Source organism: Gouania willdenowi, chromosome 15 (genome assembly GCF_900634775.1).
Source record: "Gouania willdenowi chromosome 15, fGouWil2.1, whole genome shotgun sequence".
In the NCBI taxonomy this organism is placed as follows: domain Eukaryota; kingdom Metazoa; phylum Chordata; class Actinopteri; order Blenniiformes; family Gobiesocidae; genus Gouania; species Gouania willdenowi.
In genome coordinates this window covers 2,283,619-2,308,575 of record NC_041058.1, presented here as the reverse complement: position 1 = coordinate 2,308,575, position 24,957 = coordinate 2,283,619, and the positions used below count along the sequence as shown (strand labels likewise).

The window sequence follows — 24,957 nt, the reverse complement described above, 5'->3', positions numbered from 1 at the left end:
GTCAATATCAGAGCCTTGTATGGATGCTTGTGACACAGAACGGATTGTTTCACCCTTTTTTTTTTACTCCACACATAGCCCACTGTTGTTATTTCCATTCAAATAAGCCTGTGTTTGCTCGGTTTATTTAAATTATGTCGCCGTGGCGTCCTTTTAATTGTATCGCTGCTGGATCTGTTAGCTATTAGCTGTTAGCATTAGCTTGCAGTAAACCTACCCATTATTTTCCCACACCCGTAGCCTGAATGTATCCTATTTTTATAGTATTATTAACCAAACGCAAACATATGCTTTTAGTTTTAAACCTAAATAACCAAACTAACCATCCCTCTGTTAACATTTGGGCCCTGCAGAGGTGTTAGCACGGAGCTAACTAGCTAACGGCCCCGGTAATGGCGACGGCTGCAGGCTAAGCTAACTGTGGCTAATGCTAATCTGTCGGGCGTCGTCTCTCTGCCTCAGGGAGGAAAAAACACAACACGAATCACGAAAAACCCCCAAATACAACCCACAATCGGCTTATTATACATTTAGCCCGTTTTGTGACTAACATATGATAATAATACCAGATACATTTGGTCTACAATGAAAATATGCTGTAAAATAAGGTTTGATGCTGTCAAGTGCATACAAATGTGTATAGGCACAATTTTCTAGCTTTTTTTGTCGCTTTTTTTTTATATATTCTTGCAAAGTGCAGCGTTTTTGCTCACAAATAAATCACGTCATTAAAAAAATCGTGTTTTATACATAAATATATGCTGAGGATGGATAGATAGATTCAAAATACCCTGATTTAGGTTCTAAACAACTCCACTATTGTTGTTTATTTAAAATAAATCAAACCAATTGACCCACAGCCAACAGATTAAAGGGTTAAAATAAATTTAAAAAAATAAGGTGTTGATTTATTTTTAATCTGTTTATCATTTTTTGGCTGTTGGAGTAGTATCAAGTTAACAACCCACTATAGTAAATACATTTTACATCTGATATTAATCTGCTATTTACAATGGTGTATTAGGGCCACATTAAAATAAATTAAATACTGGGCACTATGAGACTAAAGTCATAGAATTTTAAAAATAACATCAGATTTTTATGAGAATAAAGTCATAAATTTATGAGAATAAAGTTGTAATTTTATGAGAATAAAGCTGTACCTTAATAAAATTGGAATATTTCAAGATTAAAGTCATCATATTTTGAGAATAAGGTTTTAGATCCTAAATTACGACTTTAATCTAATAAAACTGACTTTTCTCATGAAATTACGACTTTATTCTCGAATAATTACGGCTTTAATCTCGTAGTGCTCTGATTTTTATTTTTTATTTTAATGTGGCCCTAATACGCAGTCGTAGCTATTCCCTTGTGTATTTAAGGACAAGGATGTCTACCTCCAAAAATTGGTATATATTTTATAGATTAATATGTTCTGCTTTTTATCATGAATCTATTTCTATCAAGCGTACAGTCATTCATAAAATTCAAGATAATATTCAACACATATCTCATAGATTTACCCCAAATAGTACACCTTTAACTGTCGGTTTTTGTTGTGTCCAATAATAATCAATAATGTAAAGATTTTTTAAAACATTTTTAACCAAAAGAAAATAAAAGTAATACAAGTTTTGTGTCTCTGAAATGTCAATATTTGGTTATTACGTAATCAACATGACATTGCAAGGTAATATCATCCTACACAGACTAGTCCGTAGTAAATGTTTCCCCCCCATCCACTTTATGTTCCTGATATAAAAACATTAGACATTGTTTGTCTCTGATGATTAAAGATATTAATAGTTTGAAATTTCTCACATTGACCAATCTGAGTTGAGAAAATATCATTACATCTGCAACTTTTGGAAAAACTAATGTCTACAAGGGTTCTGCCGTTGAGTCTTTTTTCCAGAATAGTTGTTTCATAGTTTAGAGCTTGTTCTGTGTGTTTTCTAGAGCTTGTTTTATGTGTTTTTATGAAGATAGAGTCGCTGACAGACAGTCCAGTGTCAGTGTGTTGGAGGAAAAGAGTGGTGGGTCTGTCTGTGTGGGAGAGTCTCTTTTTGGTTGTGACTTTAACAAAACAGGGAGAGTGAAAGAGATCAGTGACATCATGCAGAGAAGAAGTGAAACAGTCCCACAAAGCATACTGTTTTCATTCCTGATCATTTATCACATCAATCATCATGTTTTTCTTTACATTTTTACAGTTATCTGACTCCACTGAGAGTTCACTGTTGATTACTTTTCCTATCACGCCCTTCCTCTACCCCCCCTTTCTCTTTTTTGCTTTAACTCTGTCCCATTATCTAGACATCTATCTTCACCATAAATCTTCTGATTATAACCACCATAAAATGCATTTTTTGATGCATTCCTTCACTTTGGGATGCTCAAAAACAAAAATAAGAAATAGGTGTTTTTCAGCCTTGATTTGTTGGGTCGCAAACTGTTGATAAACCATCAAATCTCAGTAATAACATTATTCAGCTGTACTATAGTCCTCTTTCAACTGAAAAAATACAAGGTTTTTGTTCATCCACCTCATTTATTTGTATAACCAAAAAATAGGTTTGTATTTGGGTGGAGAGGTCACATTATAACAAATGGGTCATTCAATGTCATTTCAAACAAATGTTTAAGACATTCCACGCACTTTGATCTGAAGAAAAAGTTCTGAAATTTTAACCAATTGTTCTGTGATTATATTCAATAGTTACATTGTGAATTTTTAGTTTGATTAGATGAATACTTTTTGAGATATGGCCAATTTAGTGTCGATTTCCGCTTGTCCCTATTTTTCTTCCATTTTCAGCTTCTAATATCTCAGGAACTACATCACATAGAAAACTAAAATTTGGTATAGTAATATAGCTCCACCTATTTTCTCAGAATATACAAAAACATCTGCTATACATCCTATTTGGTGGACATGCCAGCTCTTCAAATTTGGTAAAAAAGTGTGTCGTGAACATGTTTGGGCCTTTAGTAAACTACTTAGCATATGTCTCAGCTCCCTGTAATGTGATCAGCTTAGAGCTATGAACATAGACTGTTCACGTCACTAATGATTAGTTACATATATGCATTGGTTCTTTGGTGACACGCTCTTAAAATACAAAAAAACTGCTTTTTTATTTTTTTCAATGGCCTATAAGTTACTCTTTATTGGGATATAAAACATTTTTCTGTATGCAACTTCTTTATTTTATTTTTTTTTTTTGGACCTTAACTTTGGGTTAATTCGCCACTCGCAAATATTGAAAATCCTTTACATGAGGCAATTGTAGCTATAGGCTCTGTCTAATAATCATTTATTGTTTATTCGTTTTTCACTAGTAACATAACAAATATAAAAACCATTGCATCAGAAAAAACTTTTATTTTTGAAAACTTAATCTTAATTATGAAAAACTTTCTCACTCTCTACATTTTCTCCTGAGATATTGAAAGCTGAAAATGGAAGAAAAATAAGGACTCAGGAACATGCACATACCCACTTCACTACAGTATATTGTCCATATCTTAAAAAGTGTTCATCTGAGCAAACTACAAATTTACAGTGTGACTATGATAAACAAGGAACAATTGTACAATGTTTTGAGAAGGGCCTTTGGTTTTCACATTACATTTTTCCATAATTCAGTCTTAGGCTGTACCCATTTCTGGATTATTTCCATATTGTCAACTTTCCCTTATTAAATATAATTATTGACACACTAATAATCCCAAAATAAATCATATCTTGCAAGATTCTGCACCATATTGACTAAGATTTCTGTTTGTTTGTCTTTCAAACACTTGCTGCACATTATCCACCTGTCTAATGGGGAAAATATGGTGAATAAAGGAAGATAGAGGGAAGTTTTGCATTTTATTGTCCCTAAACATGTACTATAGCTGAGGGTACTTGTGTAGTATAATTATTCATGCTTGGGAATTGAATTCTGTCCCGTTTTCCGTTATGATGGAAAATCAGAGGCTCTATTTGTGTCTTGTTTATAGAAATACTGAATACCGATCATTACATTAATAATTCCCACGTTAGAACTTTATAGATAAATTGGTAGTCCCCAATGGGTGCAGCCTCTGCAGTAGAGAAAAACAGAATGACATTTAACAAGATGCACACTCTCCAGTTTGAAGCTTTTTTTCTGACCATTAAAGCGTAAGATGTAGAGAATAGAAGTCGCTCATTTTAAATTTGCAGTCTTGTCACTGATGGTCATCATGAGTTTGCAGGATTTGTTCATGCAGCTCCTCTTTCCCAACATCTGCCAGGCCTAGCAGGTTTCCCATACGTATAGAACATTTTAAATCTCAAATTGTTGAAAGAACTTGTATTTTTTTCCAAAATCCTGCAATTTTCCTCAAATTATTCCACAAAAACTTCCATAAATTGGCGTCAAAATCAAGGAAATTTAAGTGATGCTCCTGCAGGGACATACTTGCTCTCAGAAATAAGCATGAAATATGGTTAAAAGAGGTTAAAAGTGATGATAATGGGTGAACATATGTGACATTAGGTGGCAAACGGGTGGAACGGGTTTTTAAGTGCCAAAAATATCTTGAAAGTGGAAAAATGTGCAGAAAATGCATTTAAATGTGATAGAGAAGTGTCAGAAATGACAGTAATGTAGCAAAAATGCATTAAAAGGAGTAAAAATATGGCAAGAAAAAGTGATGAAAATAGGTTAAAATATGGCAAGTTTGGTGTAGTTGCAGAAAAATGGTAAAAATAAGCAAAAATTGGCACACATTACAAAAATGTCATTCTATCAAATTAGACTTCAGTTGTTGCTTGGCAACAATAAATGTGTCACATTTGTTGAAAGTGCATCGCTCAAACTTAGTTGTGTGTTTCTGGCAGAATGGGAGTTGGTATTTCAGCTTCTTGTTTGTGTTGTTGACAATGACAGCATGTGATGATGATGATGATGATGATGAAAAACCAAGTGTTCATGTCGCATCTACGCTCGGCATGTCCTGATCAATGTGTTTTAGGTTGTAAAGACAGGTCCAGAAGTGAGAGTTCACCACAACTCAACTCAGATATGTAGAAAAAAATGCTGTTTTAGAGGTTGTGTGTGTATAATTCTGTGTGTGCGTGTGTGTATATGTGTGTGTGTGTGGAGCAGTGATCACAGGCTGTATGTTTGCGTGGGCTCCTTGTTTTTGATTTTTTTTTTCTCTTCTTCTCTCCGTTCCAATGCTTCCCCTTCCTCCTATGCAGCAAGGACAAGTTTGGAAGGTTTGCAAAATTTCTCACCTTCCACTGACAACCAAAACCCTTCCTCCCGCCTTCACCCTTCCTCAGTTCCCTCCTCTTCCTCCTGGCTACCTGTACTGACCTGTTGGTTCGCTGCTTTAAAGCCTCACGCCTCTCCAAGTCAAGTCAAGCATGTGTGGAACGACAATCGGGATGTACAAGAAGCAGGAAAAACAAAAAATAAATGATAAACTTTAAAAAATATGGGCTAGTCGCACAAGCTGGGGCAGATTTTAAAACTATCAGATTTTTGGACAATGACATGTTAATTACATCAATAATTGTCTAAATTAATAACACAAATGACTCGCAACCTATTTTATAAAAATATTAATTTATTATTCAATAATCTATTTTCCTTCCACTTTTTTGCTATGTTTCTGCTGTGATTAATTTTATTTTTAGGATTAAAAAAGTATCCATCTATCTAACTACTAAAATAAATGAGAGTAGTTTATGTCTGTTTTTTTGGGCAGGGTTGGGGGGAGCTTTACTTATATTAGTTATATTTACTTTTAGGACATTTTAAACTGCAGTTCTTTTTCTTTATTAATATGTTAAGTGTTTCTCTTATATTCAGACAGCTTTTTTCAGGAAGTTTACTTTGATCTCCTGACATGTTTTGACTGTCAACTGTCAGTCTTCCTCAGATGTGTCTGCTGGTTTCTTTGATGTATTCTTATTTCGGAGTTCTTTGTTGCCCCAATGGTCTCTGGAGAAGAGAGAATTCATCAAAGGACACATCAAAGCAATCAGCAGACACCTTTGAGAAAGACTGGCAGTTGGCAGGAGATCAAAGTAAATTTCCTTGAAAAAGTTGTCTGAATAAATGAAACCATAACATAATATTCAAAAAGAACTTGCTGGGATTACTACTTGAAAATCAAGGACAGATCAAAGCGAGCTGAGGAAGACTGGCAGTTGGCAGTCGAAACATATCAGGAGATTAAAGTAAACTTCCTGAAAAAAGTAGTCTCAACAATTGAAACCTTAACATTTTACTGTTAGTCAGTGATCTGTGTGTTCTGCAATGAAAAGATTTTATCCGCTACAAAACGTATTTTCTTATTTTTGTCTTAATAGTCCTCATTTTAGTCATAGTCTTAATAAAGGAATAGAGGCTCTAAAGTTGGGGTTGATATTGGTCTGACAGTAGAAGTCTTGTTCAACCACCGTTGAACAACTTCAAAGAATTAATATAGAGAAAAGAACATCATTTCTAACCACAAAATAAATAGTGAGGGTATTTAATTCCCACAGCAAACTAAGAAATGTGTTTACAAGGCTAAATACATCACTTACTCGATTGGTAACCCAGCATTGGTGGCCTGGAGGCTGGAGATGTGGGTCAGCCATTGGTCGGCCTTCAGAGGACTGGTAGTAAAGCTGGCTGTGCTAGTTTAGGGGTGTCATCAGTTACTAGCCAATTACAAATAAAGTAGTATTTTATGTTTCCATGAGTAGGCAGCTGTGGTTCCGTTTGTTATTCCATTGGGTTTGTCTTTTGTTCTGAGGAATATTTACTGTGGGATTACAGAGATCCTCCACAGTTTTTACAAATGTGGCCTAAAGTCTTTTAAATGTACTTATTAGAAGATCTATGTCTAGAAAAACACATTATTTTTTAATCATATTTGTTTTATTCCCTTTTAAAAATGGGACTACTTTACAGTTTTAGCGTCTGTGTTTCGCTATCTTGAAATCACATGATTGATTGATGTCACACGGCCCCACTGCCTGTAAACATCCCATTGTTTTCTATTGGAGTGATTTTTAGATCATTTAGTAGCTTTTTCAGTCAAAAAGACAACTTATGTTGCTTTTGATTGCTCTAAAAAAAACAGGTAAAGTTAAAGATGCCAATGTAAACCTCTTTTTGTTTACAGAAAGAGAATAAAAATAATCTGTGACCGCGGGGGGCGACAGTTCCAACTCTGTGCTTTGGGAGTAAACAATGAAGCAGAGAAGAAAAGCTCTCCTATGGGACCTTTACTCTCCCTTGAACAGTGCGCTGACACGCTCTGGTGGCTGAAGTTAGTGAGCAATCACAAACTATTCTAGGACTTCCACCCAAAAGGACTTCTATCCTCAGGGTGTGCGTGTCTTCCACAGTCCATGATTTACTCGCTAACTTCATCCACCAGATCGTGTCAGCACACTGTTTACACAGGCTCTAAAACAGTAGTCCTGTTTTTAAAAAGCAATAAAAATGAATATAGTGCAAAATAAGGCATTTTATTAGGCATAAATCTTCTAATGAGTAAATTTTAAAGGTTTTAGGCGACATTTGTTAGAACTGAGGAGGATCTCTTTAATCTTTTCCTGTGTAAACGAGAGCGCTGAGTCTCGCTGGGATTACACGATGAAAACAAACTTATCTCAGACTCCCAGCAGCTCTGAAGAATCATTTAAAAAGTCACCAAGTAATTAGTTTTGAGATGCGCGGTCCCTCAGCCCAGGCAGTGCTGCCTTACGTGAACCACGGAGGCTAAATGAACCCAAAAATGGAGAGATGACTGTGGAGGCAGGACCCAGGTCTGTTCTGGTACCCAGGCAATGGTTCCCTGACTCCTCCCATGCCCTGCCCTGCCCTTTCATTCACCCCACCCCTATCCATTCCTCCATCAGCCCCCACCCAAAACAAAGTGCAGCCAGTCAGTTTATCACACTATCAAGTCATGTGCACTAAAGACACCCTCAGAAAAACCAGGAAAAGGTCAGATTATTTAAAAGTATATTGGAGATGGATCACAGGCTGAAATGTATTGATAGATATTAACTAAAAATTGTATAAAACACTTTAATAAGTGGAAAAACTGCTGCAACGTGGCAGTTTTTTAATTCAGGACACACAAATCTGACATATTTAAGTATCATAATACATACAAATGTACACTTATGAGTATTACATTTTCTTGATTTGAATGCTTCAAAGTATTGCATGTCAGTAGGATTTGAGCTACAAGTACATAGTATATTATTAAATATGAATATTAAATGTAAAAATGCAATTAAAGTTTTATTTCCACGTTTTTGTTTGGACTTTAACTGCTCTTGAGCCCCAATGTTTTAATATATATATATTGGGATTTTGAGTTTCAAAACTGTCAGGACAAATACTATGATAAACAAATACTAAACCTATTACCTGAAACCTGTCTTTAAACATTACAGTTAATCATTTAAACCCAAATCTTTAAAGAAATGCAGTAAATCAGGTCTAATGTAAAACTCTTTTTACATCAATATTTTTAGGCTACAGTCGCACCAAAAAAAACAAGTGTTTTTCAACGTCTCTTTTCTCCGACACAGCTGACTAATCTAATGATGGTGTCATCATACGTCTCTATGGAAAAGCCTGACAATCAGCTACTATTTACTATCAGCTTTGAGAGCGGTTAAAACATGCAGGAAGGGGGCTTAAATCATGAAAAAGCTCTATTGTATTGGTTAGATTTAAAAAGGAAAAAGATCCTCAATGAAATAATGAATAAAATGAAACAATTGTATCTACTTATTATATTTACATGATTTAAAACAAAAATTTTGATATTTTAGTTAAAAATCGACCAATAATCGGCATGGATGATAATATCGGCGTCATTTTTAAATAATCGTAGCAGTCGTTTTTTTTCCACTGATAGCCGATTAAAATAAGTTTATTTTTAAATTTGCTCCTTTGGCTCAGTTATGCATCCAGTGGAAATTGGGGTAAAAATGTCCCGCCTACAGCCCTCACTGATTGGCTACACAGCAAGTGACAGAGAGAGAAGAGAAAATATAAAAATTCAGGGAGCTATTTGTTTCAGTGAACTTTAAGAGATCTCCACACTTAAAAAAAATATATATATATATATATAATTTTTTAAAACCGCTTAAACCTAATCTTTAACAGTTTAAGGTGTTTTTTTAACCATAGGTCAGTGTACATAAACAAACAGTATACTGTTACATTTAGTCAAATCCTAGGTGAGTTATTCTAAATTTTGACACCAAAATTGAAATTATTTTACAGCAAGTGTTGGTTATCGGTTGCCTTGATTGCTAATAATTGGTATTGGTATCAGCCCTAAAAACATATCACCTGAATTTTAGTTACTGATTAATTTTGTGAATGTAGATAATAATTCCCAACCAGTGTAGTTTAGTTTAGCTTTAAACACACATGATTTATTTAACGTAACCTGGTGACGTTTCCTCCATAGTTGCCTGGTGTCAGTCAAAGGGTAAATACTAACTACACTTCTGTGGCACAGTAGGAACTAGTTTATGTGTGTTTAGGGTGAAGTTAGTGGCTTTAGGACCCAGGGGAGTGTTGTTGTGTTAACTCCTGCAGATGCATGGATTTCATTGAACCCATGTCTGTGTGTTCACGGTGTGTGTTTCACTCCTTAGTGTCAGTGTTTTGTGTTTGAGGCCCTGCAGTTGTGAGTGTGTGTTGGACGTAGATGTTGAATAGTTCATGAGATTGGGGTTTGTTGTTTTTTTTTTTTGTTGCATCAAAATGATGCAAAAGATTTAAAATATTGGTCCTGCAGCTTCGTTTGGACGCTCAGTCTGCAGAGAACGGTTCCATTCATTTGTGTCGTAAACCTCCCTGAACATCTAACGTCGAGCTAGATGTTCATGAAACCTGGTTTGTTTGGGTTTAAAGTTTCTGTTATTTGGATTTTTCTTGTCAATAATCTGCATTTAATTCAGTGATTCAAATCAAAGATACAGAACTCACAGTTCACAAGTGCTGGAAGTCATCATTGAAATATACAGACCTTAATAATGACATGGACCGTTGGATTTAAACCACTTTATAAAGTAGGCAAAAAAATAATGACCACATAGGTACCATAGCTGTAGGGTTGAAAACAGGTGGAAAAGCTCTAGTAAATTACCATGAAAACCTAAGCTGTGGAGTTTTAGAAATACTCCAAAATATAACCTTTTCATGGGAGTTTAAAAGAAAAAAAAAAGCTAAATATTATCATCCATTACAAATTATATTATTTCAAAACAAAACTTAGAAACAGAATCAGAAATACTTGATTTCAGGTGGGGAAAAGGTTTTTTTTTTTTTTTTTTTTTACAGATGCTGCAGAAATATTTCGAACTAAAACATAGAAAAGCGAATGTACATAAATAAATTAAAGACTTAATTAAACACAAGTGCACACCTCCAGTAAAATATAATACAGATAAATACAATTAACGGAAAACATTTTAAAAATTAAAACTCATCCCTTAACAGGAATGTTTAACTTAGTTGAGAAAATATATTTTAGCATCATCTGAAACATTAGCATCAGTTATTTAAAATTACTTCCAATTTCTGCGAAAAAAAATTCATTTTTTAAAATGGAAATTATCCTGCCCTTTGCAACCCTAGTTGCACAATACATTTATTAATTAATTAATGTATTTATTTAGGAAAGATTGAAGCCTTTTACCGTAATAATAAAACAAAGTAATGTCGCTGGGTTCTCGTGTTCATATGAGCTCCTATTTGTTGTGTTGTTGAGGCTTCGTTTTGTACCGACACTGCTGGAAACCTGAATGCCATTTTTGTCATTGTGGGGCCCTTTATTTAGGTAACCTTTGTCAGGTTTTAGTGACTTTTCACACGCCTCCAAACATGCAAATCAAGCCGAATCTTTAACTTGAACCCGTGAAGAAGAAGCGAATCCTCAGGTTGTTTTTCCACCTTTCACCATCACTTCCTCTCTGCTCATGACACGTGCATGAAACACATCTTCCTCATCATCGACCCTAACCTACACTTCTACTCATAATGCATGAGCACTCTTACTTTCTGCCTCACTCACAACAATCCGCGACGCCTCGCAGAGGTTTTTCTTCATGTTTTGTTTCTCAAAAAGGTGTTAAAACTAAATAAAACGATTGACGTTGACCACAGGAAGTGCAGCATGTGCATTACTGTATATATTTATTAGAAATATCTGTGTTCACTTTTTGTAAAATGAAAAACTAATTCTCTCTCCTGCTCTCAGATAAACCTGGTTTCACTGTAAAATGTACATTTTCTGACTTCCAAAAGAATAAAAATCTTCCCTCTCACCTGCTCTTGTCCTTCCAGGCATGTGGAGACCCCAAAGCCAAGCCCTCCTACCTGGTGGACAAGAACCTGGAGTCCGCCGTTAAATTCATCGTACGCAAGTTTCCCACGGTCGAGACGAGGAACAATAATGTAAGCAATAATCGTGCATGTGGAAAGCAGAGGCGGAGCATGTGTGCACGGGTGAACGTGTTTTATTCAATTATTCAGTCCACTTGAAGCAGTTTTTGGAACTCGTGTATAAACTAACTTTCAGACAAACATTTTGTAATTGTATTTATTTATTTTTCATATGATATTAACAGAAATTAGTCGTAAAAGAAATGTATATATTAAAATCCAATAAAACATGATAGGAGTGTGACAGAAACCCAAAAGGGCGTATCCTTAAAGCCACGCCCCTAAAATCAACATATTATAGAACTCAGGCTGCTCTCAAATCACATTAATGAACATGTTGACAAATGAATATCACATTGGACATCATTTACAGTAGGAAAAAAAAGTTTCATATATATCTACATGACCATAATTAAACATTATTATTGCATTAATTTAGAGCACAATATTTATTTAGGGCGACCGTGGCTCAGGTGGTAGAGGGTCGTCTTCTGATCGAGAGGTTGGGGTTCGATCCCAGTACCTGACTGTGTCGAAGTGTCCTTGGGCAAGACACTGAACCCTAAGTTGCTCCCAGTGGAGCAATCGACTAGCGCCTTGCATGGCAGTCCTGTCCCATTGGTGTGTGACTGTGAGAGTGATTGGGTGAATGAGCTGATATGTAGAGCGCTTTGGGACTGCTTCAGTGTGGTTATAAGGCGCTATATAAATCAAGTCCATTTACCATTTCAAGTTAGGGCTGGGCGATATGGCCTTTTATAAATACCGCGATATTTTTAGGCCATGTCACGATACACGATATATATCTCGATATTTTGCATTACCCTTGAATTAACACTTTGATGCACAAAATCACACCAGTATGATGATTCTATATGTCTACATTAAAACATTCTTGATCATACTGCATTAATATATGCCAATTTTAAACTTTCATGCAAAAAAGGGGATATCACAACTAAGTCAAAGTTGACATAACTGTATTTATTAAACAGTGAGTGGCTCAAACATAAAATTGTCAACAGAAAGTGCACGTTCTGTGCAAAATTGTCACAGAGACATTTCAAAACAAGACATTAGTGCAGGATGCAACTCACATGGCATTTCAAAACACAAAATTAAAGTGCACTTTTTGTACATAATGCCACTACAATATTTTAAAACAAATAGTGCCCTTTTGTGCATGTTGTCATTAAGATGACATTTCAAAAAAAAAAAGTCCGCGAGTTTAACGGTATGGTCATTTTCAACACCGCACAGACTACAAGCTGCGATATATCGAGTATAATCGATATATCGCCCAGCCCTATTTCAAGTCCATTTATTTAAAATGCTTTTTTTTTTCCTGTCAGTTATTGAAATTTCCATATTATCTCCAAACTCATTCCATAATTTTGCCCTGATTCTGTAAATTAATTGTTATTTAAATGTTTATATGTTCTGTCACTAACTTCAACAAGTGCCATATAAGTAGAAATGTTTATTGGGAATCCATATTGATGCCTGTAAACTATATTATTTGCATTCAGATTAGGGCTGTGATAAACGAATATTTTTCAAACGATTAATCTAGCGATTATTTTTTCCAGTTCGATTCGATTATCTCCCTATTAATTGACTAAAAGTATATTATACATGTTGATTTACATGTCTAAAATGAAGAAGAAAAAAAAACATGAATTCCTTAACATTTCAATATATGTTTATTGCTCTTCAACTTAAAAGTACAAAATAATGCATTCAGAGTTAGCATTCAATAAAATAAATAGTGTGTGTGTGTGTCTTTGTGTCTGATGTCACGGCGGGTGTTTCTTCCTTGTCCCATCGGGTAACCGAGGGTTACGGGAAACAGCTACAGTACTTTTGACAAACGAGGGTGTGGCTTCACTGCTTTGCACTTTTGAAACTCGGAGGAGCCACTCGCATTCGTTATTCTCGCACCGTCATCTTTGTTTTGGTCAGACGATGCATCGGCGCGCATATTTTACGTCAACGTCATTGATGACGTCGACGCCTTCTCCCTGTTTCAATAATCTCATGTTTTTGTAAAACTTAAGAGAAAAATGGTTAAATACAAATTTTGAAAGCGTTTCAGTCCTGAACTCTAAATTGAATTGAAGCTGTAATTAAGTGATGTTTACCTACAAAACGATCAGTAAAAATATTCCCATATTGTTGTTTAAATAAGTGATTAAGTCGTAGTTATAGCAAGTATTTGTATTAATCAAATCATCACTCATCTGATGTTGATTTCAGCTGAGCTTATAATGTGTGGCCTAAGTGTGTTTCAGCAATATGCTGTGTGCGTGTGTGTGTGTGTAAACTGCTTTATTGAGTATAACTGTGCAGGTACTGTCTCTTATGTTGTTTTTCTGCTTTGTTTTTGTTTGTTTGTTTGTTTGTTTGTGTTCTGCATGCTAAACTTGGCTTGTTCCGGACATGCGCTTTTTGGTAAGTTTTTGTCTTCTCAGTTTTTTGTTGTATTTAAGTTGTGCAATAATGTGATTCTATTTGTATTTGTTGCTGTTTTTAAGGTGTGGCTTTGCTTTGTGCCGCTTTTTCTCTTCAACGGCAGCTTTTCTTTTTTTTTTTAACTTTTCCTTTCATTCATCCACTGAATGTTTACTTTCTTTGATAACAGTACAGTCCAATGAAGGGGATTTAATACTCATGGAACATCAGTCATTGCATTGAACAATATTTCACACACTCTGCATTTCTTGGGCTTTTCCAACTCAACCCTGAGAACTGATGCTCTTTAGCTTTCCTTTATATTGCGTAAATATTAAGAACATGCATGTTTAAACAGGTTAAACTAATGTTATTAACTGTTTCACTATTTAAATGATTTAAATTCTTAAACTTTTTCCATTCCTCCTGCTTTCTACAGCAACAGCTGGCTCAGCTGCAGAAGGAGAAGTCGGAGATCCTGAAGAATTTGGCTCTTTACTACTTCACCTTTGTAGATGTGATGGAGTTCAAGGTCTGGACACACACACACACCTAGTATCTATTTATATCTATATCTATAGTATCTATTTAAATACATATTAATATGGCTTATAATTGAATCGGAGATTCCCTAAATGAAAAGTGCGTTACAAATAAAATATATTATTAATATCTACAATCTATATCTCTAGGATCTATTTAAATGTCTTAATCTCTACAATCTATTTATCTATTATTTATTTGAATATATTTGAATCCCTACATTCTATATATTTATTATTTATTTAAATATATTTTAATCCCTACAGTTTATATATTTATTATTTATTTAAATATATTTGAATCTCTACATCTATATCTCTAGTATCTATTTAAATTAATTTTAATCTCTACAATCTATTTATTATTTATTTAAATATATTTGAATCTCTACAATCTATATATCTATTATTTATTTAAATATATTTGAATCTCTACAATCTATATATCTATTATTTATTTAAATATATTTGAATCTCTACAATCTATATCTCTAGTATCTATTTAAATTAATTTTAATCTCTACAATCTATTATTTATTTAAATATATTTGAATCCCTACAATATATAACTCTAGTATTTATCTAAATGTCCAATCCGTGTGTCTAATATCGCAATCTCCAGTATCTAACTTTAATTCTGCATACACACACATACACACACACACACACACACACACACACAGCTGATCTTTCCTTTCTTTAACCACAGGATCACGTGTGTGAGCTTCTAAACACCATCGACGCCTGCCAGGTCTTCTTTGATATCGTGAGTAAATATTGTGGTGTAGTTTCATAGTAACTGTGTTGTTCACATGTGGTATTTATCTGATGATACTCGTCTCCTTACCTTTCAGACGGTGAACTTTGATCTAACCAAGAACTACCTGGACCTGGTGGTGACCTACACCACCCTGATGACGGTGCTGTCTCGTATAGAGGAGAGGAAGGCCATCATTGGACTGTACAACTACGCTCATGAGATGACGCACGGAGCCAGGTGATGCATCGCTATTAAAAAATAAAAAACTATTTCTGTTCTCATTGTGTGTATTTTTGTTGATTTTTGAGGTTTTTTTTTTTTTTTTGCAGTTTTGTTTAATTCAGTGGCACTTTGTATATTTATGTTTTCATTTTGTTTGTTTTTTGTGTATTTTTGTAGTTTTCTTGTGTTTTGTTGGAGTAATAATAATTTTAGTTGTCCTGTGTATTTTCCCATAATTTTGCATGTTATTCTAGTATTTGTTGTAATTTTGTGTAATTTCCCCTAATTTTACATGCTTTCCTGGTAATTCTGTGCACTTTTGTCATTTTGTATATTTTTCTCTAATTTTACATGTTTTTCTACTCATTTTGTGAATTTTTTTTGTCATTTTGTGTACCCTGCATGTTTTGTAGTCATTTTGTGTATTTTTGTTTTTTTTGTCGTATATTTTATAGTCATATTGTGTGTTTTTTTGATTATTTTAGTTGTCTTTTGTTTATTTTTCTTGTCATTTTGTGCATTTCCCCATAATTTTACATGTTTATCTAGTAGTTTTGTCCAGGAAGCCACCTTTCCACAAAGTTTCAAAGTAAAGCTCACCCATTGGTGACCACTATTGTTTGCTGCAGTGACCGGGAGTATCCCAGGTTGGGGCAGATGATCGTGGACTATGAGAACCCTCTGAAGAAGATGATGGAGGAGTTTGTTCCTCACGGGAAGGTAAAGCTTTTATTTTTTGTGTTTGTCGAGCCTTGTTGAGATGTAAAAGAACCAATGCTGAGGTGTGTGTGTGTGTGTGTGTGTTTGGTTGTTTTTTTGTTCCAGTCTCTTTCTGATGCCCTGATCAGCCTTCAGATGGTTTACCCCAGGAGAAACCTGTCTGCAGACCAGTGGAGGAACGCCCAGCTGCTCTCTCTCATTTCTGCTCCTTCCACCATGCTCAACCCGGCTCAGTCCGACACTGTTAGTATCATTAATTCACTCATTGAGTGAGTTTTGCTTCACAGGCCTAAAGTGTGTCTCCATCTTTAGATGCCGTGTGAATACTTGTCTCTGGACACAATGGAGAAGTGGATTGTCTGTAAGTGCAACATAAACTGATTTAATGAGTGCGACCACAGTGGGTTTTCCTCGACTCACGATGTTCTCTTTGCTCTGTTTTCAGTCGGTTTCATCCTGTGCCACGGCGTACTGAACAGTGACGCGGCGGCGTTGTCCTTGTGGAAGCTAGCGCTGCAGAGCTCCACCTGCCTCTGTTTGTTCAGGGATGAAGTTTTTCACATCCACAAAGCTGCAGAAGACCTGTTCGTCAACATCAGAGGGTAGGACGACAATGGAACGTTGACTTTAGCGTAGCCGCATTAGCTGCTCCTGCACTCCGAGTTTAAAGTAGAGTTGTACCAAAAGATTATTTTGAAACAGTTAATCTAGCGACTATTTTTCTGATTAATCGACTAATCTAATGTTTTTTGGTTGTTAGTTTTAAGATGACTTGATCAATGCTACTGTTCATACAATCAGGATCTCAAACCATCTGTTGTTAATATTTTAACATTTAATGAACAATTCTTTATTTAAATACTTAAACACTGCTTTGCAGGTCATTGCGCTGGAAAAGTATATTTCAAATATTCTCCTAGGGTGTGAAAGGGCTCTGGATTTTTTTTTTTTTTCAAAGAAATCTTCACACTGCTTTGTCATTACTGTAAAGAGGACACAGAAAAAGCACATGAATAATCACAGTAGCAAATCAGTTTCAGCTAAATTCAGTCCACTCCATGCATATATTTTATTATCTCACAGGCTCGACTTCCAAAGTAATTAAATTTGTATAATATTATGAAATGTAATTAGTAATAACTAATACAGGGCCCGTCGGAAGTATGTATTTATATTGTGGGAGGAGCTTAAGTAGAGTTGTCTTGTGTCAAAATGAGTATGTGTTTGAAGGTTGGATGTACAAAGAGGTGTACATACTCTGTAGTGTTATAAAGGGGTTTATTTGTGGGTGCAAAGTAAAATAGTGTGTGTGATTGCCCTGGTTTAATTCTGTGGGACATGAACATGATAAATTGATAGATAATGTTTGCACCAATGTTCGCTGGACTTAAGCAAATGGATGCTAAATGTCATCCCCTGTCCTTAGACCCTCCTTTGGCAAGAAAAAACTCAACAAACCCAGTAGGAAAATTAATTACACACAAACATGTCATGTACATCCATTGTGTGCATGAGGTTATAAACACGTGGTGAAAAATCAGCTTTTTATCGCGGAGAAATGTGCATGTGTCGCTGTTCGCTTTGAGCACATTTGACATTGCCCGCCAATAACTTCCAGGAGTTTTTTGAGTCTATTTCAAACTTTCGTTGTCAACTCTCTCTCTCTCTCTCTGTGTGGGCCATTAGCATGCTGGTAAAAAGTTTTGGCTCGATCAGGCACCGCGTCAGCAAGATATGAACCACACACACACAGACGACCTTGTATTTATAGATAGATACTTTTATATAATATGTTTAATGAGAACAAGTCTCTAGATCGTGGTATTTATAAAGTACAAACGGCTACATTGTGACAGGTTTCAATACGGTATATACCTGTTCAACTACTGCATGAAGCTAACGATGCTAACGTCAGTGGTAGTGATGCATTTATACAACAAATCAACAGTTCAATGTCATGTTGTTAAAATAAAATAAAACATTTTGTTGCGATGCTCGATAATCACTCATTCCAAGGTTGGAGAGGAAATGGTAATTACGGTATTTTGGTGCCATCCTGACGGAGCGCTCCAGGGTGTTTCATTTTCAAATGTGTTGCTCCTTGGTACTCACACTGCTTCCACTGCTGGTGCCCACGACATTATTGTTGATGGGAGTTCTTCTTCTTCGTCCTGAGCAATAGCATCCTAGCAGCGAGATTTCCAGTGTATTACCGCCACTGGACTGGCGTGGGACGACTCAACGTGAAAAATTAACGTTGTCGTACTTATGACATTGACGCATTGTTCCAGCTCTAGTTTAGAGCCACCTACTGGATTGGATGATAACAAAACTTAACTTTTTTTTGAGTCAAACTTTCACTGGAGATCTTATTTCATTATTCTAAGTCTGTTTTGGTATTTGGATGTATTACCGTTTCCTGTTCTGTCTTCTTTGACGTCTTTGTTTCTCTTCTGTGTTTTTCAGGTATAACAAACGCATCAACGACATCAGGGAGTGCAAAGAACAGGCTCTGTCCCATGCGTGCGTATAAGATTACAGTTCTCATGCCATCCTTGTTTTTTTGTGGCTTACACATAATTAAAATCTTAGAGCTTTCTAAATATTTCCAATTTTCTCCCCCTCCTCATTTTCTTGTGGGAAGTTTCGTACTGAAACGTTCCCGTTATTCCACTTCATCCCTCATCTTCTTCCCTTCTCCGTGCTGCCGTCTTCACTCAGCTTTTGTTGTCATTATTTATTCAGCTTTCTTTCTTTCATCCGTGTTCCCATTCTTTTCCCATCTACACAAGTTTTGTCTTAGTGCTGGATTGTCCTAAAAGTGTCAAAATATCACATGATCATGTTCTGAATCTATTACAACCCTCTGCAGAGGCTCCATGCACAGAGAGAGACGCAAATTCCTCCGATCAGCACTGAAGGAGCTGGCCACCGTCTTAGCCGACCAGCCTGGACTCCTGGGTCCTAAAGTAAGTCTGTGTTAAGGATGTCAAAGGTTTAGACAGTGACACACCCTGTGGTTGTTTTTACGTCCTCCAAACACAATTTTTGTTTGGGGAATTAAGATTAATTGTAATATATTGATTTAAATTTATTTTTATTAAGAACTTGTTTTATTAAAGCAAAGCAAAATGTGCCATTAGTCAGACTTTTAGCTTTGGTTTGATGTTTTTTTATCACCTCAAAGGATTAAAGGTCACAAGTAGGGCTGGGACTTTAACTCACAAAAAAATGTATATTATTTTGAAAAGCACATTTCCTACACGAGGCAATTCAATGTGCTTTATATGATTAAAATGTGCAACAGAAAACATTAAACTGTTTAACAATCAATAAGAATGTTAAAATCAGCAGTAAAAATGTTTAAAATCAGCAATTTTTTTTTTTAAATTAAGTCCCACCACTTGTTACAAGACTTTTTGTGACTTCATGTCTTTGGTATTAACATTAATCTTCACCTGGAAAAGCATTAAAAGTGTCTGTGCAGGCATCAGATTTCATGTATATTTAGTGGAGTTGCATTTACGTGGAAATCTAAACGTTGACTTAAAAAAAAAGTTTTAAATTTTAAATTCTCTTTTGCTGAATTTATTTTGATGTTTCTTTTTTCCCTGCAGGCATTGTTTGTGTTCATGGCGCTGTCATTTGCTCGTGATGAGATCATTTGGCTCCTTCGACACGCAGACAACATCCAGAAGAAAAGCACGGACGATTTTATAGACAAGTATGCACAGATCATGAACGTTGACCAACTTATTAAGTACAGATAATATACAGCTTTTTTTTTTGTTTTTTTTACTTTATTTATGAGTAATTCCCAAAACGGTGTGGTCACCAGTTATCAAAGAAGCCTGTTGATGTGCAACACTCCCGTTCTAGTCATTTTCAGGAAGAAACACCAGATGTAGAAACAGTTTTTCCCCTTGATGATGTGCTTCATCTAAATATTTCCTCATCTTTTCAACACAAAGATGCTCCATCATGACACACACACACACGTGCAGCAGTGTAGTGTTCCTGTCTGTGTGTAACCGAGTGTGTGTGTGTGTGTGTGTGTGTGTGTGTGTGTGTGTTCTTTAGACACATAGCAGAGCTGATCTTCTACATGGAGGAGCTCCGAGCTCACGTCAGGAAGTACGGCCCCGTCATGCAGCGATACTACGTCCAGTATCTCTCTGGTTTTGACGCTGTGGTGCTGAATGAATTGGTGCAGGTAGATACACACACACACACACACACACACACACACACACACACACACACCCAATGGCCCTCATTTATCAACTTTGCATGAAAACGGCTGTAAATTTGAGTTCACATTGTATCGTACAACAGGACCAACGTGTGATTTATGAAACATTATCTGACCAATGCCAGCATACAAATGATCGGGTGTTGATAAATCCGGCTGCTAAATTTCATCGTCATTAATATGTTATGTTCTCCTGTTTCGGAGGCCCCGCCCACTAAGGTTAAACAATAAAAGAAACTTGTCTGAGATGAAACTCTGCATCTTCACATCTGCGGTGGAGCAAAACAAAGATGTGCTTTTTGAGCGCGTGAAAACTGGAGTCAAATAGTTTTATTTAAGCTCTGTGTGGAAGAGAATCAGCTACTGAGGAGTAGACGTCCGCCCCCCTGTGTGCACTGTGAACAAACGTCACAGCAGAGATCCTGGAGAGACACACAAATAAGACGTTTATATTGTTCTCAGTCGACACGCTTTCGACAATAAATAACAATAGTAAATAGGACCTTATTCTCCAACACAGAGCCTAGCAGCACAGAGTTTATTAGCATGGTTATACGGTATTCCATGACAGGAAAACCAAAAAAGTTATATCAGTAACGTGGGCTTTAAAAAAAATGTATTTTACTTTGTTAAATTTGTTTGAATAATCTGTTTACGCACATCGTACGCTCAGATCTGAACATACAAACGGTTGATAAATGAAGGCCAATGAGTTTTGGTCATAAACAAGTTTGATATTGAGGGTTGTCGGGGTCTGACCTGTTTTCGTAGTAGTTCATCGGGACAAAATTGACTCTTAATACACCTCAGACCACTGGATTATTTCATAGGATAATCTCATAAGGCATAAAATAATCTGGTGTTTGCTGTGCTTGGTCGAGAAGGGGAAATTAATGTGTGACCTGCTGCACCTCCACCAGTATGGGAGTTGGTTTTTTAAGGGAAATAAAGCCCAGAATGCTTTATTACAAAGAATAAATGAAGATCTAGTGAAGCTTCTTTCATGTTTTTTTCTGACAATCTACCTTCTTCCTTTTATGTCCCAGAACCTGTCTGTGTGTCCCGAGGATGAGTCTATAATCATGTCTTCTTTTGTGAACACTATGACCTCACTCAGCGTCAAACAAGGTACGAATTTTGTTTGTTTGTTTTGGTTGATAATATTTTAAGTAGTATTTTTGCACTTAATCTAATCAGATTTGGTTTGTGTAGTTCATCCTGACCTTGTTGTGATGTGTGTGTGTTCCAGTGGAGGATGGAGAGGTGTTTGACTTCAGAGGAATGAGACTGGACTGGTTCAGACTACAGGTCACAACATGAATCATCATGGATATTAATGGATCATGTGTTTGAAATCTTCGTCCCTCTCACACTGTGTGTGTGTGTGTGTGTTTCTCTCCTCCCTACAGGCCTACACCAGCGTCTCCAAAGCTAGTCTGGGTATAGCTGATCACAAGGAGCTGGGTAAGATGATGAACACCATCATCTTCCACACTAAGATGGTGGACTCGTTGGTGGAGATGCTCGTGGAGACGTCTGACCTGTCTATTTTCTGGTGAGACGTCCATCCACAGGGACATCATCATATGAGGGAGAACACTGCTCTAACTCATTGTTTTTCTGTGTGCGTTTGTGTGTGTGTGTGTGTTTGTGTGTGTGTGTGTGTGTGTGTGTGTGTGTGTGTGTGTGTGTAGCTTCTACAGTCGTGCTTTTGAAAAAATGTTCCAGCAGTGTTTGGAGCTTCCTTCCCAAAGTCGACACTCCATCTGTTTCCCTCTGCTCTGCACACACTTTATGTCCTGTACACACGAGCTCTGTCCTGAGGAGGTAAACACTTGCTTGCAGGCACTTTTTGACGTGCTAGAGAAGGCACAACAGTCAATCTTTACTATTTCTTCATAAAATAATCAGGTATTCGAGTCACGTACACACGGGTGTTTATTACATCCTCTTGACACATTGCCCGGGCGAGCATCTTGGTATAAACAGAGACGCACAAACAAGTGTTAATTACATTATTCTTTATTCTCTGAGGTGTTCCTTGCTCCAAGAGCAAAGAACATATATATTTTTCAAATTTAAATGAGGTGTTATGTGGGACGCAGTAATATTTGGACTGTTCTGATCACCAGAACTCATTAATTTAATATTTTTCTATTGTTTTATTTTGTTAATTGTTTTTGTTTAGATTATTAAGCACATTGTTTTTATTGGATGGTGATTATGGGTTACAAAGCGGAGGATGCACACAGGCAACATCTGGGCAGCTAAGTGCAGGGGTCCTCAAGTGATGGCGGGAGTGTTCGAGCAAATCGGCGGTATTAAATAGACGGTGCGGCTGATGTATGTGTTTCTCTATCTCTCTTTCTTTATCTCTCTCTTTATGTCAAAGTGTGCAACAATTATTACGACGGTACTGATTAAAAAAGGATCAAAATCACTCCGTAGATGGTCAAAATCACTCCGTAGGTGGTCAAAATCACTCCGTAGGTGGTCAAAATCACTCCGTAGGGCTCCCCTACATCACTGGCGAGAACCCTGCCATAAAATATAACCAAGAACAGCTTATACAGGAATGTGGGACTAGTTTTTGACTCTCCAGCAGCCATTTTTCTGTTTGAGTTTTATTTTGAAAGAACAACCTGTTGACTGATAGCAGCTCACGTGTGGCGTGTCCCAACAGCGTCACCACATCGGTGACCGCAGCCTGTCGCTGTGCAACATGTTCCTGGATGAGATGGCCAAGCAGGCCAGGAACCTCATCACTGACATCTGCACCGAGCAGTGCACGCTGAGCGACCAGGTGGGAACACACACACACACGCACACACTGATCCCTTCTCTAACTCCACCCTCCTGTGTGCAGCTGCTTCCTAAACACTGCGCCAAAACCATCAGCCAGGCCGTCAACAAGAAGAGCAAGAAGGCGACGGGGAAAAAGGGCGAACCAGAGAGAGAGAAACCAGGGGTGGAGAGCATGAGGAAGAACCGACTGTTGGTCACCAAGTCAGTACCAGAACATCCCATGTTCTTTAATCCCTCCATTAATATCCAGTTCTTATTAATAGAACCACTTTCATTCATAATGAATTAACAGCCTTGTTGTCTGTAGTTTAAATAATCCTGTTTGTTACTATAAATAGATATAAATACTTACTGTTCTACTTTCTCTGTGTGTGTGTTTCAGTCTGTTAACTATAAATAGTTAATGAATCACGTGTCAAACTCATGGCCCGTGGGCCAAATCTCTCCCTTTAAAGCATCTAATTTGGCCCACAGGAGAAAGTAAAAATGACAGAGAAAACATGAACTGTTGTGTGCAATGAAGCTCAAATATTTGTAGGTGCTCACAGTTTTCCCAGTGTTTATATCAGTCATTTTTAATGTTAAACTGTTAAAAAAAACCCTCAAAATTCTGAGAAAATCCTTCAATTTTCCTCTAATTATGACATATTTCCCTTAGTTAAATAGAAATTGGTCACAGAATCTAGGAAATTTCAAGTAAATATCCTGTTGGGACTGATATCTGTCACTTATTGCTTGGATATTCTTGGTTTCTTACATATTTTGTATTTTATCTATACTTAGAGGTGTAAACTATGGCACAATAATGTAGAAATTACTCATTTTCTTGCATTAAATCTGTGGCCTACTTGAGAACTAAAATAAGTTTGACAGCTGTGCTATAAATACTGACTGTAATGCACTTTCTCTCTCTATGTTTAACTATAATAGTAACTGTAATATACTGTGTGTGTGTGTGTGTGTGTGTGTGTGTGTTTCAGTCTGGACAAACTGCACACGGCTCTGTCCGAGCTCTGCTTCTCCATCAACTACGTCCCTAACCTGGCGGTTTGGGAACACACGTTCACACCCAGAGAATACCTGACCTCACACCTAGAGATACGATTCACCAAGTAAACAAACACAATCACTGCACATTTTTATGGAACTATGGCTTAGAAAATGAAGATGAATAGTTTTTTTTTTTTTTTTTTTTTTTTTTAATAGTGCTAATCAGAAAAGAAATGTAAAAATGTAATTACTCACAAGGACAAAGATTTGCAGAACAATTCAGGTGTGCATTCTTGGATGATTACAATTGATATTAAAAAAGTGAAAATTTAATAATTTTTTTAAACTTTTTTTTTTTCAAATTCTTTTTATCTTTTTATTTTACTGAGCTTTCCTCTAATGTTGGTGTGTTGTTATAATAAATAGTAAAACATATTTTTTTAAATCAGACTAAATAAGGTGCACTTTTTAGATGATTACAATTCATAATAAACAGAAGGAATTTAATATTAATAATTCTTTTTTTTAATTTAATTATTGCATTTTTTGAAATTCTTAAATGTTGTTTTCCTTCAATATTAGTGTGTTATAATAAAATATTGGTAAAATAAATATGTATTTTTAAAAATCATATGGATGATGATTTGCTTTTTTGATAATTACAATTCATAGGAAATCAAGGAAAATAAAAAGAACTTATTTCTTTTTATTTATATTTTTATACTTATTTATTTTATTTGTTTTTATATTTTT

At 36.1% G+C, this 24,957-nt stretch overlaps 1 protein-coding gene across 8 annotated transcripts in view; it reads left to right on the top strand.

Annotated features, from left to right (window-relative positions):
• nckap1 (NCK-associated protein 1) overlaps nt 1-24,957 on the top strand; it is a 33,731-nt gene that overhangs the window by 440 nt on the left and 8,334 nt on the right. Inside the window, exons 2-21 of one of the 8 annotated variants that reach the window (XM_028467948.1) lie at nt 5,240-5,257; nt 11,364-11,474; nt 14,359-14,445; nt 15,165-15,221; nt 15,310-15,452; nt 16,067-16,157; nt 16,263-16,400; nt 16,470-16,518; nt 16,603-16,759; nt 18,624-18,680; nt 19,030-19,126; nt 19,775-19,881; nt 20,238-20,370; nt 21,456-21,537; nt 21,659-21,717; nt 21,819-21,964; nt 22,104-22,236; nt 23,069-23,212; nt 23,276-23,415; nt 24,195-24,326. In XM_028467948.1, the coding sequence (XP_028323749.1) occupies nt 5,240-5,257; nt 11,364-11,474; nt 14,359-14,445; nt 15,165-15,221; nt 15,310-15,452; nt 16,067-16,157; nt 16,263-16,400; nt 16,470-16,518; nt 16,603-16,759; nt 18,624-18,680; nt 19,030-19,126; nt 19,775-19,881; nt 20,238-20,370; nt 21,456-21,537; nt 21,659-21,717; nt 21,819-21,964; nt 22,104-22,236; nt 23,069-23,212; nt 23,276-23,415; nt 24,195-24,326 (2,081 nt within the window). Of the gene's footprint in view, nt 1-5,239; nt 5,258-11,363; nt 11,475-13,886; nt 13,914-14,352; nt 14,446-15,164; nt 15,222-15,309; nt 15,453-16,066; nt 16,158-16,262; nt 16,401-16,469; nt 16,519-16,602; nt 16,760-18,623; nt 18,681-19,029; nt 19,127-19,774; nt 19,882-20,237; nt 20,371-21,455; nt 21,538-21,658; nt 21,718-21,818; nt 21,965-22,103; nt 22,237-23,068; nt 23,213-23,275; nt 23,416-24,194; nt 24,327-24,957 lie in introns of those variants that run through there. The other 7 variants (XM_028467951.1, XM_028467947.1, XM_028467950.1 and 4 more) reach the window with 7 other exon arrangements.